This window comes from Manis javanica, chromosome 9 (genome assembly GCF_040802235.1).
Source record: "Manis javanica isolate MJ-LG chromosome 9, MJ_LKY, whole genome shotgun sequence".
Classification (NCBI taxonomy): Eukaryota; Metazoa; Chordata; class Mammalia; order Pholidota; family Manidae; genus Manis; species Manis javanica.
Window position 1 is genome coordinate 13178233 of NC_133164.1, and position 20909 is coordinate 13199141.

The 20909-nt window shown below is 38.0% G+C and overlaps 1 protein-coding gene across 2 annotated transcripts in view; it reads left to right on the forward strand.

The window, feature by feature from the left end:
• Window positions 1-20909, forward strand: part of UGGT2 (UDP-glucose glycoprotein glucosyltransferase 2) — a 178919-nt gene that overhangs the window by 4499 nt on the left and 153511 nt on the right. For both annotated transcript variants that reach the window (XM_073212435.1, XM_037024986.2), the window contains exons 2-4: window positions 4325-4407; window positions 13436-13566; window positions 14203-14315. In XM_073212435.1, the coding sequence (XP_073068536.1) occupies window positions 4325-4407; window positions 13436-13566; window positions 14203-14315 (327 nt within the window). The remainder of the gene's footprint in view (window positions 1-4324; window positions 4408-13435; window positions 13567-14202; window positions 14316-20909) is intronic.

Below are 20909 nucleotides of genomic sequence, written 5' to 3' on the forward strand. Positions count from 1 at the left end.
CCCCAATATATCCACCTCTTAACCACCGAATCCTCTTAATGTTATATTATTTGGGAAAAGGACCTTTGCAGATTGAATTAACGATCTTGAGACACAGTCATCATGGATTATCTGGATAGGTGCCAAATTATGTGTATCAGCAGAAACATTGTCAGCTTGTTTCAACATCCTTAGGCAGAGGAGAAGACACAGGCAAGGAGGCAAAGGCCATGTTAACAAATACAGAGACTGGATTGATGTAGCCACAAGCTAAGGAACCTGAAGCTTCCAGAAGCTACTAGAGGCAAGGAAAAATTCTCCCCTACAGCCTTTGGTGGGAACATAACCCTACCAATACCTTGATTTTGGACTTCTGGCCTCCTGAACTATGAAACAATAAGTTTTAAGTCACTGTTTTTGGAAATTTGTTACAGCAGCCTTAGGAAACTAATACAAATTTGGTACCCCTTGAACTGGGATGCTGCTGTAACAAATACCTAAAAATACAGAAATAGCTGTTAAATTGGTTGGAAGCTGAAAGAGTTTTGAGAAACATGCTAGAAAAAGCCTAGATTGCCTTGAGGAAATTAGCAGAAATATAGAATTAAATGTGATTCTGGTAAAGATGTAGAAGAAAGTAGGAAGCACAGTAGAAAAAGCTTCTGTCATCTTAGAGAATACTTAGATCATGAATAGACTGTTGGTAGAAATATGAACATTAAAGGCATTTCTGGCAAGGGCTCAGAAAGAAAGGAGGGATGTGTTATTGAAAATGAAGATGATCCTTTTTATATCATGACAGAAAACTGGCTGAATTTGATTCTACAGTTGTGTGGAAAACAGAACTTGGAAGCAGTGAACTTGATAGTGAGCTAAGGAGATTTCCAAGCAAAGTAGAAAATGTGTCAGTTGGTTTCTCCTTGCTGCTTATAGTAAAATGCAAGATAAATCTTTCCTAGAGAGAAACTGAAGGAAGAACTCTTAAGGAAAAAGGAAGCAGCACTTGATAATTTGGAAGGTTCTCAGCCTATCCAGATTGCAAAGAATGCGAAGATTAGAAAACTCAGTGTTAGGAATGCATGCTCTGGAAACAAAACCTAATGTGTGACAGGATATTTGGCTGTGTAGGTTAGGTATGTGACTCATAGGTCCACTCAACCACCTCAGCAGATGAATAGAAATGGGCTTATACAGGAAGGATCTGCAGAGGTTCCTTGTGAAATAGTATGACCTTGATGGGATGATATATGAGAGACCCACAAGGATTTTGATTATGTTGTATCAGCAGAAACACTGCCAATTTATATTAAAAGGGACAGAGACAGGATGAAATGAGAGAAGGCTGTCAGACTTCCAAAACTGTATTGTCAGGGACTTGACTGATAGAACTAGGCTACAAACATGTGCTACCCTGCAAGCATATATTACTCAAGAAAAAGGAAGAATAACAATGAGGACAGAGCTGTGGCAGGCAGCACAGAGGGTGGAGCAATAAGCCACAGAGAGTTACACTCAGGGCTTGAAACCTAACAATTTGTTCTGCTGCATTTCAAACTGGCTTGGAACTGGTGACTCCTTTATTCTTTCAAATTTCTCGCTTTTGGAACTGGAATGTGTGTCTTTGGAATTTTAGATATCTCTCTCACCATTGCATTTTTGGAAGCAGATAACTTGTTTTCTAGTTGCACAGGTCCGCATATGGAGAATAAGTTTGCCCTGGGATGGACTGTACTCACACTATCACTTATACCTGCTTCAGATGACTTACATGATGAGATTTGAAAATTATGATATTTACATGAGATTTTGGGCTTAAAGATGAGGTTGTAAGGGGTTGAGATGACATTGGGGAATGTTGGATGGGGTAAATGTATTTTGTATGCGGGACAAATGTGGATTTGGGGAAGCCAGAGGGTAGACTGTAGTGGCTTGAATGGTGGCGCCCTAAAAAGATAAATCTCCATCCTAAACTCTGGAATCTGTTGTGTTAACCCTGTCAGTACTTGGAATCCAGACTTTTGGCCTCAATAACTGTCCAGGAATAAATTTCTATTATTTTAAGCCACTGAATTTGTGGTAATACTATTATCATGTAACACGTTCCTTACCTCACCTATACGTATTTGAGGACATACCATATTACTCTCTCTTTGTCTGATCTTTTCCTCCAATAAAATGAATGTCTATTTTGTTCTCAAACCATTTTGTCAGTACTTCTGTAATAATCCTGATTGCAAGGTATCATATATGCTAATCTGCTAAAATGTGAGCTCTAGAGGACAAGAGTATTTCTAACTCTTTTTATTTTGCCAAGACACAGTGCACAAAAGTTAGGTGCTCAGTAAGTATTAGGAATAAGTATTAGTTTAGTACATGTGATCAGTATTTCTTATTTATACTTGTTTTCCCCAAGGCTCAGTACGCAGAAGTGGGTGCTCAATAATGTCGGTTAATTGGGAGACCTTCTGTAAGGCATGTATGCTTCAAAGCACCATCAGAATTACCTCCAAAATACATCTGACTTGTGGTAACTGGTCTCTGAATAAACCAGACAGAATGCTCAGTGTTATCTCATACACCTGCATGATCTGTTGTAAACAAGCATAAATTAGTGTGTCCCCTACCTAATGAAATTTATAATTTAGTACTGTTTGCTATGGGTGATTACAGGCTGATGAGGGTAAATATTTAAACCATGTACATTGTAACATATACATCTTATAAACTCCATTTGTTCCACTGATGCTGCTCTTGGTGAAAATATTTTTTGAACCCCACTTGTAATTACTGTCATGCTCTTTAATACATATAAAAACACCCTCTTCAGAGATAACTGTTTCTCCATGGTAGAATTTGGGGGTCGGGGAGGACCATTGTTACTTGAAGCTAAATATTCTATGTAGGACAAGTGAACAAATTGAAAATGCCTGGGTTTTTTTCCCCCCTTTGAAGAACTTTGACCAAAGATGATATCTCTTAGATGGTAAGGAGCTGATATAGATGGGTGCTCAAGGAAATTTCCTCCTCTAAAATTAATGGTGATTCCTGTTAAATTGCTCCTGAACGTAATTCCAGAAGATTCAAAAATGCTTGGAGCAGTGGTATGTTGAGGGAATAAGTGCAAGTGAATATTTTTTAAGGTGGTCACTCTGAAGGATTGTACTTGTATGTATAAATTATGGCATGTAGATGAAGGCTTATTGCGGTTGCACAGTATATGAGAATGTCATAGTTTGGTCAGGTCACTTAGGTATTAAGTGTTGCTCCCTGCTTAAGGTTTTATACCATCCCTGTCCTTTCCAGGCCACATCCTGTTTAGTGTTTCCAGTTGTTTCCTCTGCTTTAGCTTCTTTTTTTTTTTAATGCCATTGAGTTAGACACCATTAATAGCAAGAGTTGTTTTGAAGTTACTTGTTACTTTAAATTCCTCTGCTTGCTTTGTTTATCTTGATGATTAAATCTGTTTTTCTCACTTCCTTTTCCTCCTTTAGTGACCATCTCAGACTCCAAGGATTAGTTACTATGCATGTACCTTGGATATTCTCAGAACATCCCAGTTACACTGAGCATTAGTTAAGTTTATCAAGGCTGGAACGAAAGCTAAGATGGGCAGTAACAGAGTCTGTACCAACTGTTTGGGGGCTGTTTTCATTCTAGTTTAAATAATTAAATTTACTTGTTTTAGGTGATTTGCACTTTGTTCTATAGAGGACAGAATAACCTTTTACTTATTTTATTAATTCCAAAAGGTTTTAAATGGAAACCTTTGTGGAAAAATGGAAGATTATTTGGGCTTCAAGGCCAAAGGCCTAATGCAATATACCAACTTTACACTAATTTTTTTATTAGGAAATTTTTTTTTAAATAATAAGATAGTCTACACAAATATGTGGCTAAATAAAAATAATAGATAATAATGACTTTTAAAGTCCATAAATCCATTTTTGTTTGTGAAAAACAGGCAGTCTATTTTTAAATATTTTTTTACCTTTATATACTGTCTTCATTACTGTTCAATTATACTTGTCAGTGGTATTTCACATCGAGGAACAAAATAAATTACCCATTTTTTAGTTGTAGCTAATAATGAGGAAAAGCCAAAAATAATTTCTCATGGTCTTTTCCAGTCATGATTATATATGTGCTTGTCACTGAGAATGATAGTTCAGGTGAGAATCATCAATTTGCTCTCTCTCTGCATTATAGTAAATGGAAATCAGTAACTTTAATTTTTGGAGGTTTTCATTTTTACCATGTTATAATTTGGTTATAAAGTGTAGTTTATAGTACCTAAACCATTTTTCATTTCCATCTATTAATTGATTGCTTTTATTTTTTTTAACAGTGAATTTATGGCAGAAGAAAGTAATGAAAAATTCTGGCAGTTTTTGGAAACTGTAAAAGAATTAGCAATTTATAAGCAAACAGGTAGGTGATGTGCATATTTTAAGTTAGAAGATTTGTATTTCCTTATGTTTGATATATTTGTTTTTAATGGTAAAGGTGAGCATAAATGCTTAATTGGGTTAGTAAATCTGAATATTAAATTTGAAAAGATGTTTTAATGGAAACTATTTCTTCACCTATTTTCAAAAACATAGGGCTTTAATACTTTATTATAAGAAAACTCATAATTAGCAAAGTTTGTGTATTGAATTATAATCAAGAAGCAAAAGAAACTGTTGAATTATGGTTTTCTTTTTACCTAGATTTCTATGAAATAGTATTAGTTTTTCATCTGTTAATATTGATAGATTAAAGATATTGAAATTAGGTTTTAGCAGCAGAGGCTAAAAGGTTGTTAATTATTATAAGGGAAGGTTAGTCATTTTCCTACATCTACAGAGAATAGAATAAATAGTAATAGCATGAAATGCCACACGAAAGAATTCTTTAGCCTTTTAGACATAGAGAAAACATCTTACTTGGTGATTAAATAGTTAATGATTTTATTCCTGAGTGTAAATGTAAGATAAACAGCAGCTTTGAATGCTTTAAATGTTCATTTATTAGACCCTCTTGAGCTCAAGTGGCCTTTAAGCTCAGCAGTTTTTTGATTTCATGAGAAAAGTTTAAAAGCAGAGCAGACACTCCTTTAATATTTTAAACAGAAATATCTCCAAAAGCAAGTAATCTGCTCTTTTTAAAAACTTTTACTGAAGAGCTTCATTATTCAGTTATCATTATTTGAGTCATCAGAGACATTATGCGGTGTTTAGATACAGGGAATACAAAGATGAATAAATTTGATCTGTGTTCTCCAGATCTCGTAGTATGAAGGTGACAGAAAAACAGCTAATACAGTATTAGGTGGTAAGAGCTTTAATAGGGATATGCATTATTATATGAGAGCACATAAGAAAGACACCTAGTCATTCTTACAGGGAGAGCAGGACAGCCTTTCCGGCGGCAAATGCTGGAGTTGAGTTTGGATGGCAGGGTGTAGCCACATGGTAGGGGGAGGAGAGGAGCACAGAGACGGAAGGGAGTGCAATGTGTGCAGAACTTCAACCACTTGGGAGTCTACCTTTAGATCAGTGGGAAACTGTTATCTTGTTGGCTTTATATTTGTCCTGGTAATTTTAGTTTTGGTGTTTGAGGTAAAAACAGACTACATTAATATATCAGGTTTTCATGATAGTTTTAAAAAATCCACCAAATTTCCTGGCTCCCACCTAAGATCCTGACTGTTCCACATGTGTGGTTCTTACATGCTTTATGCCCTTATTCAGTGCCATTTTCCACTGGAGAAGCAATTTTGAAAACTACTCTTAAAATTTTGAACTGTTATTTTAAGTTGCTTAGATATATCTGCATATACCTAAATGAAATGATACACCTGGACAGTCTGATGGCTGACCAGTAACAAGTTGGAATAAAGCTCAGGAATACCTAAGCTCTACTTCAAGCATGTATTGTAGGAAGTGTGTGTATTTAGAGTTAAACCTAAAAGAAATTCTATTAAATAAAAATTACTAACACTGAAAATATCATTCTGTTGAGCTTATTTAGAATGGTGATAGTCAAATACATATGCAATATTACTGCTAACTTTATTAGGTGTAGGTAGGAAAGAATGGTATACATATGGAATTAAATATGTTAACAAATATCAGAATTCATTGAATTTGTTTTCAAGACATTTCTTAGAGAAAACACTTAAAATCCTCAGTTGTATTTTTGAATCTCCATGAGGCCCTTTAAATACTCTTTACTGAAGAATAATTCCAGTGATAGACTTGCTTAAATAAGTCATAAGTATTGAATATTTAACCTTTTGAATTCAGGTGCTAATATCATACTGTTTAGTGGGAACACTATATTAGGCACCAGGAAACGAAGACCCTTTAAACATTGAACTGCCTGTTTATTAACCATTTTATGTGCTTCTGCTAGAGAGTTATGTATTGATGCCTCAGGATTCAAGTGGAATGATAGTAGCTAACCTATGTTAATTTTTTTTGAAGAACATTATGTTTACCAGGCTTCCCCCTTCACCAAGTCCCCCCCACATACCCCTTCAGTCACTGCCCATCAGCATAGTAAGATGCTGTAAAATCACTACTTGTCTTCTCTTTGTTGCACAGCCCTCCCCGTGCCCCCACACACTGTACATGCTAATCGTAATGCCTCTTTCTTTTTCCCCACCCTTATCCCTCCCTTCCCACCCATCTTACCCAGTCCCTTTCCCTTTGGTAACTGTTAGTCCATTCTTGGGTTCTGTGATTCTGCTGCTGTTTTGTTCCTTCCATTTTCCTTTCTTCTTATACTTCACATATAAGTGAAATCACTTGGTACTTGTCTTTCTCCGCCTGGCTTATTTCACTGAGCATAATACCCTCTAGCTCCATCCATGTGGTTGCAAATGGTAGGATCTGTTTTTTCTTATGGTGGAGTAATATTCCATTGTGTATATGTACCACATCTTCTTTATCCATTCATCTACTGATGAGCATTTAGGTTGCTTCCATATCTTGGCTATTGTAAATAGTGCAGTGATAAACATAGGGGTGCATCTGTCTTTTTCAAACTGGAGTGCTGGATTCTTAGGGTAAATTCCTAGAAGTGGAATTCCTGGGTCAAATGGTATTTCTATTTTGAGCATTCTGAAGAACCTCCATACTGCTTTCCACAATGGTTGAACTAATATACATTCCCACCAGCAGTAGTGTAGGAGGGTTCCCCTTTCTCCACAACCTCGCCAACATTTGTTGTTGTCTTTTGGATGGTGGCGATCCTTACTGGTGTGAGGTGATATCTCATTGTGGTTTTAATTTGCATTTCTCTGATGACAAGCGATGTGGAGCATCTTTTCATGTGGCTGTTGGCCATCTGAATTTCTTCTTTAGAGAACTGTCTATTCAGCTCCTCTGTCCATTTTTTAATTGGGTTATTTGCTTTTTGTTTGTTGAGGTGTGTGAGTTCTTTATATATTTTGGATGTCAAGCCTTTATCGGATCTGTCATTTATGAATATATTCTCCCATACTGTAGGATACCTTTTTGTTCTATTGATGGTGTCCTTTGCTGTACAGAAGCTTTTCAGCTTAATATAGTCTCACTTGTTCATTTTTGCTTTTGTTTCCCTTGCCCGGGGAGATATGTTCATGAAGAAGTCACTCATGTTTATTTCCATGAGATTTTTGCCTATGTTTTTTTCCAAGAGTTTTATGGTTTCATGACTTACATTCAGGTCTTTGATCCATTTTAAATTTACTTTTGTGTATGGGGTTAGACAGTGATCCAGTTTCATTCTCTTACATGTAGCTGTCCAGTTTTGCCAGCACCATCTGTTGAAGAGGCTGTCATTTCCCCATTGTATGTCCGTGGCTCCTTTATCGTATATTAATTGGCCATATATGTTTGGGTTAATGTTTAAAGTCTCTATTCTGTTCCACTGGTCTGTGGCTCCGTTCTTGTGCCAGTACCAAACTGTCTTATTACTGTGGCTTTGTAGTAGAGCTTGAAGTTGGGGAGTGAGATCCCCCCCACTTTATTCTTCCTTCTCAGGATTGCCTTGGCTATTCGGGGACTTTGGTGGTTCCATATGAATTTTTGAACTATTTGTTCCAGTTCATTGAAGAATGGTGTTGGTAATTTGATAGGGATTGCATCGAATCTGTATATTGCTTTGGCCAGGATGGCCATTTTGACGATATTAATTCTTCCTAGCCACGAGCATGGGATGAGTTTCCATTTGTTAGTGTCCTCTTTAATTTCTCTTAAGAGTGTCTTGTAGTTTTCAGGGTATAGGTCTTTCACTTCCTTGGTTAGGTTTATTCCTAGGTATTTTATTCTTTTTGATGCTATTGTGAATGGAATTGTTTTCCTGATTTCTCTTTCTATTAGTTCATTGTTAGTGTATAGGAGAGCCACAGATTTCTGTGTGTTAATTTTGTATTCTGCAACTTTGCTGAATTCCGATATTAGTTCTAGTAGTTTTGGAGTGGAGTCTTTAGGGTTTTTTATGTACAATATCATGTCATCTACAAATAGTGACAGTTTGACTTCTTCTTTACCTTGTATTTTTTGTTTTGTCTAATTGCCGTGTCTAGGACCTCCAGTACTATGTTGAATAAGAGTGGGCATCCCTGTCTTGTTTCCAATCTCAGAGGAAAAGCTTTCAGCCTCTCACTGTTCAGTATGATGTTAGCTGTGGGTTTATCATATATAGCCTTTATTATGTTGAGGTATTTGCCGTCTTTGCCCATTTTGTTGAGAGTTTTTATCATGAATGGATGTTGAATTTTGTCAAATGCTTTTTCAGCATCTATGGAGATTATCATGTGGTTTTTGTCCTTCTTTTTGTTGATGTGGTGGATGATGTTGATGGATTTTTTAATGTTGTACCATCCTTGCATCCCTGGGATGAATCCCACTTGGTCATGGTGTACGATCCTTTTGATGTATTTTTGAATTCGGTTTGCTAATATTTTGTTGAGTATTTTTGCATCTACGTTCATCAGGGATATTGGTTCTTCAGGGATATTTGGCACTGCTGCAGGTGCACATGGGCCTCTCCTGCACGGACCTCTCCCTGGCTCCGCTGGCGCCACTGCCGCCAGCGTGCGCGGGCCACTCCCCTGGCTATTTGGTCGCCACCGCGGCGTGCTTGCACAAGCCACTCCTGGTCCCCTCTGATGCCGCTGGCGCATGTAAGCTGCTCCCGGTCCCCTCTGGCACCATCACCCCCGGTGAGCGCTGCCACTCTCCCACTACTCGGCCGGTGTGTCGGGGTCCGCGCCAATTGGGGGAATGACTGGCATGCTGCTTAGTGCCATGAGGGGCTTCAGAGCTGTGCTACCGCCCAGGGGTTTAGGGTACCTAAAGTTCCCCGGGATTGCTAGCTGCTGGCTAAGTGTGCCGGGGTGACTTCGTTCAGCTGTGGGGTCCCTGTCTCTTTAAGACTTGCAAAAAGCACTCGCTTTTCTTTTGTCTCAGGGGTGCCGGTTGCGGGGACCTGCCCACAGGTTTTGCTTTTCCGTTTCTCTAATATTCAGCACCCCATGCACCTTGTGTCTGCGCTCTGGGTGCGGATTTCCAGAGCTGGTTGTTTAGCAGTCCTGGGCTTTCACTCCCTCCCTGCTCCGACTCCTTTCTTCCCGCCGTGTTCTGGGGTAGGAGAGCATTCGGGTCCCGCCTGGCCGCGGCTTGTATCTTACCCCCTTCGTGTGATGTTGAGTTCTCACAGATGGAGATGTATCCTGGCTGTTGTACTTCATCCACTGGTGTCTCTTTTAGGAATAGTTGTATTTATTGTAATTTCAAAAATATATATGTTTTTGGGAGGAGATTTCCACTGAACTACTTACGCCGCCTTCTTCCCATGACCCCCCCCCTAACCTATGTAATTTATGTGTGCCAAGGTTTATCTGATTCCAAAGTCCCTATTTATTTTTACTTCTCCATGTGCTCAGCATGGAAGAATCACATTCTCAAAGTCCTATTAGATTTTAACAGTTTTTACACAAGTAAAGTTCCTTGTATATTTTAATGGAAAGGTTTTTAGATAATGTTGTAGCATTTCTAACTCAGTTACTTGTAACTGAGAACTGGGTTTGGGGTATGAAGATGGTTGCAGTTTGGATGTGTCACATTTGACATGTGTGTGGAATATCCAAGGGAAGATATCCAGTAAGTTGATGGAAAGATTTAGGTGAAAATAATCTAGACTAAAGGAGATTTTTCAACATCAAGAGGGTGATTGAAGTTGTAATAAGAAGAAATGAGGTCACAACGACAGAACCCTGAAGAACACCAGTATTTAAGGGCTAACCAGAAGAGAAACACTCAACAGAGACTAAAAGGAGTAAGAACTAGAAACCGTGATACCATGAAAGCCAGGAGAATAGTGAGTGATAAGTGATAGATGTTATCAAATACTATAGGCAGATGAAGTAATATAAATATTAAGCTTTTAACAGAGAAAGTGCTAGTGACTTTGATGAAAGCAGTTTCGCTGGTATAATAATCAAAATGACAGTAGGTTGAGCTGTGAGTAGAGATACAGGAAGTAGAGATTAAGTACCATAAAGCCTTGAAAGATTGACCATGTATCAGTAGCTAACTAGAGACTGATGCTTTTTTTTCTTTTTTGGAGATGAGAGTGATTTATGTATACTAAATGCCAATAGGCAAAAATCGAGTAAATGATGAGGTTGAGGATTACGGAAGAATAGGAAGATATGGGAAGGGCAAAATTATTGGCAGCAGGTTGGTGAGCATGAATGTAGTTATTTTAAGACATCAACAAAATTGTCTAATGTATCCATCTCCTGACAGAGATTTGCAAGTTAAGCCCAATTTACAGATACTTACTTTCTATAAACCCCTGAATCCTAAATCTGTCACTACATTATAGAGACCACCTGAGGTGTTACCATGATGAAATTTAATGTCTGTTGTCAGGGACCCATTTGTTTCTGTTGACTGTGTTTCTTAATTGCATGGAGGACCAATCCCCTTTAGACTGATGTAGTCAAATGTTAATTATGTCATTAAATTAAATTTTCACTATTTTCGTGTTGGTCCTATTGCTGTTATGTCTAATTTTAAATCAGTTTTTAAGATAACATCTCTGATCTATTTTATATTGCTTTTACTGTTGACAGTGAGTCTTAATTGCATTATTTTTTATTCCTGGGGGAAAACTCATCATAACTTCTTGAGAAGTCACCTAAAGCTTGTTAAAGAAGTGGGAATAAATGAGCACACCTATTTTCATATAACTCTTGAAAATGACTGGATTAGTGAAGTTTATTGTCTAGAATGAAGAGACCTACTCAATTCCTAAATATTAATTCCAGAAATATACTGAATGTCTATTTTTGTGCCTGGAGTGGAAAACTGCAATCAAAAGGCTAGCAAAGATTCCTGCCCTCTCAGTTTATAACTTGATGGGAAGGACAGCTTAATAATTGTACAGACAATTTATACAAAATAATTATACAAATTTCTAATTACATTTCTGAGAACTGATCCATAAATGGTCTAGAGTCCTGTCAGGGTGCATACCAGGGTCTAGAATTGAAAGGTGAGAAAAAACCCTTTCCAGAGCAAATGACACATAGCTGAGGTTTGCTGAATAAGAGCTGGCCAAACATGCCCCCCACCACCTCCTGCATTTCATGCCAAAGTAATAATGTGTGTGAAGTCCTTGAGGCACGTGCTTCCTCTTTCTTTAGAAATTGTCTGTTGGTCTCCTACAACAGTAATGACATGGCTGGTGATCCTTTCTTCCCCTCACTAACATCTGGTTTTGTTTGCAAATATTTTTGGCCTCTATGTTTGTGTTCTTAAGTATACATAGCTTCTATTACTTGCCTTGTTGGCTTCAGTGATTTCCTTTTATTCCGAGGTAACGTTCATAAGGAACCACTGAGTTTACTCTCCTGTCCATGTAATTTCCCTTTTGTTGCATTTTTGTCAATGATGTACTTTTCTGTATCACCAGAGCATACAGCATTGACATAGTCTTCTGTAAATCTGGACTCCGTAATTTAGTCTTACTTCTACAGGTAAGTGTATTCAGAGCTCACCATCATGCTTTATGCTGCAGTTTCTCCAATTATTTCTTGGTTTTTTAAAGTTTGCTGATGAATAACTTCTGGGAATAATGGCTTTGAGTTCTTCACATATATAGCTGTTTATGTTTGAATTTATACTTCAGATTTTTAACTTCAGAGTCCCATAGCTCTACTAGAAAATGTTGCAGCTAACCATTCTTAGTCTTTATTCTTAGATATGTAGATTCATTATTCCTTTTAATTTTGGAAAGTTTTCTTGGATTATAGTTTTCTTTGTCTATTCTGTTGCCTTGGTTTTCTGCATTAGGGTCACAATTATACTTATGGTAGATCTCCTTTGTCTGACTTCTGTATCATTTATGCCCACATGTTTTTTTCATTCTTCTTTTTATTCCATTTCTTTCACACTTCACAGCATATTCTCTATTTCCCTTACTGTTTACTGTAACATCTCTTTTATTTTTCTGTTACTTCTAATTTAGTCTCTGTTTTCTCATATGTTTTTCTTGTTCTTTCAGAACTATTTTTGTATCATGCTGTTTTTCAGACATCTCATTTCTGAGCATTTTATTGAGAACTATAAAGCACTGAGATTTTTACCCTACTTGCAAGCTAAAATCTTAGGTTACCACGGTTTCAAGGATCAGACAGACATAAAACATGAGACTCCTGGATCAGAGATTACTGGAAAGACTCTATAACTGACAAAGGGAAATCTCTCTTATCAGCTGGGACTCATTTCAATAATAGACTTTTTACTATTATCTTTGAAAGGATCTAAGCTAGGTATGATAGACTGTAGGAGTTGTTGAAATCATAAGGTGATTATAATTCTGCTTTATGTACTTCATCCTTTCATCTCCCAGGTGAACCAGTGTTGTAATGACTTGCTGGCCTTCTGAACATAGTGGCTGTGAATATCTGCCTTTCTCATTCAGTGTAGGTGTGCATCTCTGATGCACCTTTTGTCTGAAGGTCTAACCTTACAGTAACCTTAGACAGGTCTTTGTACTTGTCACAGTGGGGTGGGCTTGAAGTTGACAGAACAATTGGTGAGGAAGTCCACTTACATAGAAGAGAATTTGGGCAAATTAATGTTTTGAATCTACTGCCCAGTTCTTGGCTTGTGTCCTCTGCATATCCCATTCTGGTCTCTTCTGCTCCCCTCCTTTTCCTAACACTTGGCTAAATGCTATCATCCCAGCTCAGCTCCAGCATTCACCACTGGTTGGTTGATTGATTGATTGGACCTGGCTGAAAAATCCAAATTAAATTAATAAATCAGAGATCTTGATTTTCCATTTTTCTCTAAAACCATCCATAACCAAACTTAAGGTAGGATTATATGATATTAAGTTAGTTTTACAGTGAGAGAGTTGCCAGTGTGTTGAATGCGAAATATTAACATCCGTTTCTTTTGAATTCTTACAGAATCAGATTATTCTTACTACAACCTAATCCTGAAGAAAGCAGGACAATTCTTAGACAATTTACAAATCAATCTCCTAAAGTTTGCTTTCTCTATAAGGGCATATTCTCCAGCTGTTCAGATGTTCCAACAGGTATGTAAAAATACCCAAGCTATATTTGGCAAGGAAACATGATAATGTACATTAATATATCTTAATATGAATATCTTTGGTTCAGAAAGATCTACCAACATAATACCTGGTTCCATAGCATAATTGATTATATTATCATTGTTATGTGTTTCATTGATTATAATTGAATGTTTTACATAATTTTATAGTTATTTGAAATAAGGAAATTATAAGGACTAATCACTATTGAAGTGAACTATAATGAAAATTTTAATTTAATGGAATTTTTTTTTATTAAAGCATTGTTGGTATACAATCTCATGTCGGTTTCAAATATACAACACAGTGGTTCAACAGTTACCCATAATGTTAAATCCTCACCCCCTCTAGTGCAGTTACTGTCTGTCAATGTAGTAAGATGCTACAGGATCATTGACTATATTCTAATGTAATGGAAGTTTTTCAACAACTTTGAACATAGATTTCCTACCGTGAGGTAGATTTTGTTCAAATATTTGCTTCATATAGATTATTTTTACTTTAATTGGAGCAGTACCTTCATAGTAGTTTATTAGTTACTTTAATCAAAGTAATGTATGAGTTTTTAGAATCATAATTATCAACTATGGTAGCTAAATATAACCTTTGAAATCTTAGATTGCAGCTGATGAACCACCGCCAGATGGTTGTAATGCATTTGTGGTGATCCATCAGGAACATACCTGTAAGGTTAACAAGATTAAAAAGCTGCTGAAGAAGGCCACCTCAAGGTAAATGAGTGATAGCCTATAGTGAGAGAAGTGGTTAGAAAAAGAGATGAGGGTTGGAATAGCAGAAATTTTTATAATAAAATAATTTTATATTCCAAGATGTTCACTTAAGAATGTTCTCTATATTGAAACACTGAATATATCTGAGCTGATAGTCTAAGTCCTTTTCTTAAATACATAAGCACTTTCAATATGGTGTCTTGATTAGCTATGGATTTAGAATACAAATTATACCAAAATGCTATAAAATGCTTTTTCAAGTAAACACAGAAAACTGTGGATTTATTTTGAGGATATCCCTTTAAATATAAACTGAATCTATACCTTGGGAACTAGAAATTAATAATAAAAACAGTAATATAGATTTGCTTTTGTATAATGTATTGTTCACAACTTTGTTTTTTACTTCTTCCAAGTATTTCATACAAATGAACATGGGCATTCAGAAGGAAATCATTAATTTTTTAGTAATTTTTACAGAATAATACCTTCCAGTTTACATTTTACTGTCTGATTGTCTATACTTTTAAAAGTATTAGAGTTGTTTCTCTGATTTTGAAAGAACTTTTATATATTTAACAGTAATATATATATATATATTTAGTAATTCATATTAATACTTCTCATTAGTCGGAAACATAGTATTTCATATTAACTTGAATATATAGAAGGCCTTTATTTTTACAGAACCAAATTTTTCTTGTATGTGTCTGTATTTTTATGCTTACACAGTTTTCCCAAACCTGAATGAGAGATTTTACTATTTTCCACTAACTTTATCTTAAAGTTTTTCCTTTCATTTTTACCTTAAACTTTTAACTAATCTGTAATATATTTTCATCAAAAGGTAAGAATCTAATATGATCTTTATTCTCTCAGGTGGCTAGTCAACTGTTACATTCATTATATTTATATTATGGTCTATTTCATAGCTATTTGTTCTGTACAATTACCAGTAACAGTGCCTTGCTGTTTTAGTATTTATTGTTTTAAACATATTCTAACATCTCACAGGACAATTTCCTTTTCATTACTGCTTTTTTCCTCTAAAATTTCTTATCTTTACATTTATCAGTGTTTTCAAATACATATTAGTCATTTTTCTCCTGCCAAATTGCCTTCCTAATAAGGCTTGGTAGGATTTTAATTAGAATTATGTTAAACCTATTGGTTTATTTAAGAAGAACTTAAATCTTTATTACATTGAATCTCTCAACAGATAACATAGTATGTCTTCTTCTGTTCATACCTTCTTTTAAAACTTCAAAGTTTTATAATTTTCTGTGTTTGTAAAATCAGAAATAATTGTTTAATCAATTATATTTTCATCTATTGGGGTAAATACAAAGTTTATCACTGAACATACTATGTATTACAGTAATATTTTTTAAAATATTATACCTTTACATTTTTAGGGTAAATTACTTGTTAATGGTGTGGGATTATCTTAATTGATGTTGAATTAAGATTGCTTGTGTTTTTATTAAGATTCATGTCTAATCTTATAAAATTCCTAATAAAATTCATGTCTACTTTGATAAATGAGGTTAGCCATTATTTAAATTATTTATACCATCCTTTTTTTTTATCAGAGTCATCCTAACTTCATATAGTAAATTAGGCAACCCTATTATTCTGTGAGAGTTAATACAGTATAGAAGAATTATCTCTTCCATGGACCTTTTGGGTCTTTGCATGTCCTTGCTTGGCTGACCAGTGAAAGATACAAGACCGAAACCACTCTTTTCCTGAGCCATTTCTCTGGGTGTGCTTATAGTAAGCAACCTTGAGGAATGAGGTACCATTTCCCTTTGGAAAAATGAGCAGGCTTGATTACTGCTTGCTATAAAACAGTGGGTTCCCAGGTACAGTGTTCCTCAGCTGCAACACACACCACTGTTGTGTAGTATCCATTTAGTCCATATTTTGTCACCCCTGTGGAACTTTCAGAGGAAGCATAACGCTCATGATACTTGCTATGCCAGGAGCAATAAAGTCCTTTGTCTTTGATCCAGGAATCTCATGGCCTCTACCAGAATCTATTAAATGATAAAAGCCTAAAGTATTACTTTGTAATCAGGGTAAAATCAAACCTTAGACCTTGACAGTTCTTGACAGTTTTAGAAATAAGGATGGGATGTTGACAGGTACATGGCTTCCTGGAAAAGGAAAGCCAGGGGCCGCATGGGTTGGCGAAACAAAAGCGCAACACTAAAATTTCTTTCCTAGGATTCTCCTTTCTCTCCCCCTGCTATTCTTTCCCTGTTCTCCTGGCTGGGTGACAGCAGTCTTCTGATAACTGTTACCATAGCCCCTGACACATGCTCCTTTTTTTGTGTTCCTACAGCAAAAGACACCCAGATTCAACTGATGGGTTTGGAAGGTGCTTACCATGGGGAAGGGAATTAAAATGATGTCTAGACCAAGTCAATGTACCTTTATTGTTTTGGCCCCCATACCTGAGTATGAAACGGGTATTGATACTATACTCGTTTATACCATGAATGCTATGAATAATCATAAAGTCTAAAGGGAGACACTCTCATTCAGGGACTACCACTTGTGCTGTCTACTTCCAGGGGATCCCAGAAACAGCATAGAATCTTGGGAGGAAATGGAAAATCACAACTTCCCTTATAGACTTAGCCGTTGCTGGAACACCTGGAGAAGCAGGTTCCAAGCACAACAGCACCACCTGCCACACTCAGCCGTCAAGCACACCCTTTTCAAAGAACTGCTCTGAAAGCTACCAAGCTGTTGAAACTGAACACCTAACTCAGGGAGGCCTGTGACTAACATCTTGGCATATGTCAGCTGGGATTCAGTGACAACCAAGGTAGAAGGGACCCAACAAGTCAAATGGACTTAGTATATTCAAGAACATAGTTCCTTCAATCTGGAGTGATCTTAGCTTTGCATGAAAAAGTGGCAGCTACCCCTTTGGGATAAACCATATGTCCCCTACCACTCCCTGAAGTAAAGTTTCTGGCTCAGTATGGCCCTCAGTTCACAGTGGTCTCCCTCAATGCCTGGGTCAAGGTGCTGATACGTTCAGCTAAGTTAAAAGCCAGTCGTGTCTTCGGACGGCTGCTGTTCAGCCAAGCTCAAGCTGTGTACCAGCAGCAGATGGCGTCAGTCTATTCAGTGGAGAGGATTCAAGGCAGTCCTCCTATTCCTGACTAGTCCCTGACCCTGTGATAAAACTTCCTACCTTTATACTGACTCCTGGGCTATTGCTGATGGCCTACCAGTCTGGTCTGCCACGTGGAAGACTACCAGTTGGCAGATTAAAGGCACCACTCTTTGGGGCTGTACACTGTGAGGGTAAATTGCAGCTGCCCATCTGTTACTCTAGGTGTAGATGCAGGCTCATTCTCTGAATGGTGTCTGGCTGCTTGCAGAGACTGCAGCCCCCAGATTGCTGTGGCCGAGTCCTGGGTCCCCCACTGCACGGGAAAGGAAACACATCGCTGTGGTCATCTGGGAGCACAATAAAGGGCCGTGTGTTTCTGCTGTACAGTCTACACAGCATACCTGGCTTGTGACTTCTCCCAGAGGTGGATGGTTTGTCCTGTGGAAAGGAGTCCACGTTGTACCAGGCACCCGCCCTCTCCTGGTAAACCGATTGTGTCAGACCTCTGACCCTGCTGCCATGGGTGCCTCATTTCAGGTTATGTTTTGCTCAGTCCAGTCAGCTAACTCTGGCCACCCTCTGTGGCCCCTGACACTAAACTGTTTTATATTGGGCTTTCCAGATCGCCTGCAGTCTGATGGTTATGCGCCTTGTTTCACAGAGGCTGTCACTAGGTCGGTAGCGAAAATAGCATTACACATTCTCTGCCATTCACAGGCATCTGATGTGGTGAGCACACTGGAATGGCTTCCTCAAAAATTAATATAAAAAGATTTGACCCTACTTCTATCACCTCCTAATCCATAGACCTTAGTAGGGCAGTTTGGTCTCTGAATGTGACCATTCTCAGAAAGGTTTCATCTCCTATGAAATGAAAAGGGTGAAAGAGGTAGGTGGTTATATAGACCTATTCAGGATCCCACCCTGGGCCTTGCTGGGCATGATGCAGCTTTGCCCCCAACAACAGCAACCATAGATCAGTCTGCTTGGTACAGCCTCTGTGAGGCAGGCCAGCCAGAAGGGGCTGAAGGAATTCAATCTTGAGTTTTGGTCTAGCCCTGTGGACTGTTTTGTTGGAAAGATATGGTCCCAGATCATGAAGATAACCACTTTGTTGAGTCCACTGTTTACCAAGTCCTCCTACAGTGGTCCGAGGCAGGGACATAATGGATATTTGTAAGGTTTTTTTAAAAATGTCCTGGTCTGACTATGCCTGACTTTTCCAGATAAAAGATCTGGGTATAAACAGAGGATAATTAGACATTAAGTGAAGTTACAGGTATTGGGATGGGACAAATTGATTTCATGGCTGATGAGGGAGAACCTCAACCCTAGCACCTGATCTTAGGCCCTGGAAGGTGCAGGAAAAGGAGAGTGTGTGTTTTCTTGGATCCTGGATCCAGCACTGCAGCCTGTCAGAGCAATCGTGGTCAGTCTGAGTCGACCAGCAGCTGTGGCCAACAGTCTGACCTGCTGCTGGGTTTGTCGTCCCCTCCGCGTACTGTGTGAACATGGCCAGTCCCGACTCATCACGGGGACCTGGTTCCCATCAGTGGCAGATCCTGAGTGTAGACCCTCCCTTCCCCAATTCATGTACAAACATGTGGACTGGCACAACCTTGTCTGTATCATAATGATACAAATTCATATACTTCTCCCCTAAGCAGCCTTGGGTTATGCTACGTATGGTGATTGAGGATACAACCTGGATGCTAGTTTAACAGTTTTGAACAGGAGTGGCATGTGCCTCTTTCAGGTTGCATGTTTGTACTTGAGGACAGAGGGCAGAGTATTTCCACTGGGGACAGGGCTTGTTGCTTTTTGACCCATTTGTTGCCCCCAGTAAATATTTGCAATGACAGCAAAGATCAGGTTGGTATAAACTCCGTTGTCCAGGTAGTAATGGGTAGTAGTGTGACCTCAGACGACAGCCTATCTGCCTGAAATAGGACAAGCCAGTCCCCAAGGGACTTACAGTTGGCTAAATCTGGGGATTTGTGGGCATGGCTGAGGCTAATACTGCAGATGGGCCACATCTTGCTGCTGGGGTCCCATTGATAGCCTTAAGTAAATGCTATAGGAGACCAGTTAATTGAACAGTCTAGTCCCATCCTCTGTTGGTCATCAGTATGGCCGATGCTGGCATAGTCATAAAAATGTAAGTTTGGTCAGGAATTTCTCAGGCCAAAGGGTGGATTGTTGGGAAGGCCCCTGGCTGTCTTTCTGGGTACTCCAGGACTGAGACCTTGACTGCTCTTTACCCAGGCCATTTCTCAGGATCGTTTGCACCGAGCAGCTGTGAGGGATGAGTTGCTGTCTCCCTCTGGGATAAAGGGCAGCTTGCTTACCATTTGTTGTCAAACGACGGGTCCCCAATCTCAGTGTTTCTTAGCTGTGATGCATACCCACTGTGTGGAGGATTCCTGTGGGTCCATTTTCATTCCCATGGAACGTGGGGGCCGCAGAGAACTGATGCAGACACACTAATGCTTGTGCTGCTTGTGTGCCCTGAGTGTTCTTAGTTTCTGATCTAGAGGTCTTGTGTCTTCTGCCAGAACCCATGAAACAGTAAAAGGCCAACTTGCTGTAGGGGGAAATCAGTTCGCCAGCCTGATGATAGCATTAGGTTAACACATGTTTTTTCTTTTCTTTTTGTGAACCTTAGGCACATAGTCCTTGGTTTCTGACACAACATCGGCATTGGTCCTTAGTGGTTGTCTTCTCTGATTTAAGCAAATTATTTATTTACATGTATGCTTATAGTAATATAAATACTTTAATTTTTCCCTCTGTGTAAATGTTCCTAATTCCTAAATTATCTTGGGTTCTCATTTTCCTTTAGCTTTTCCTCATTTTCCAATAAAGAAATTACTGATTTATTCTACTTTTTCTGTTGTTCTACTCTATCTTTTGCATTCATATTTTCTTGTGCCATTGGTTGAGCTAAACACTTCGTTTATTTTTTTCCTATTCTGAATCATAACACATTTAGGTCTTTACTATGTGGTATTTTCATCTTCCCAATTTCAAGAAAACCTCCTCAATAGGAGCTTTGTTTTCTTGTTAGGGGCAGAGGGAGAAAGATACTCCCTTTAGATGGTGATGATTGCTGTCACTTTCTCCCAAATATAGGTCACATTTTAGTATAATATCTACCAAGTTTTGGGGCAGATCCAGACCATGCATCTTTGAACTGCGGAACAGGAAGTAGGGAAGAGATGAAGGATCATTTTACTTTTCTTTCTGGCAAATAGGTTATTGTGTTTCAAATGGTAAGATAATATGTTTTAAGTAGTAATGCTGACTAGCAGTTATGACTGAGTTAAATTATATAGGTCGTATAATTATTATGTTTTGTTTCCAAATAATGGTTTAAGGTTATTATTACTTTTTTTCTTCATTACGAGTTTTTGACTTTTTCTCTGTCTTTGACAATAGTATTGGAGATTCCAGGAATAGTA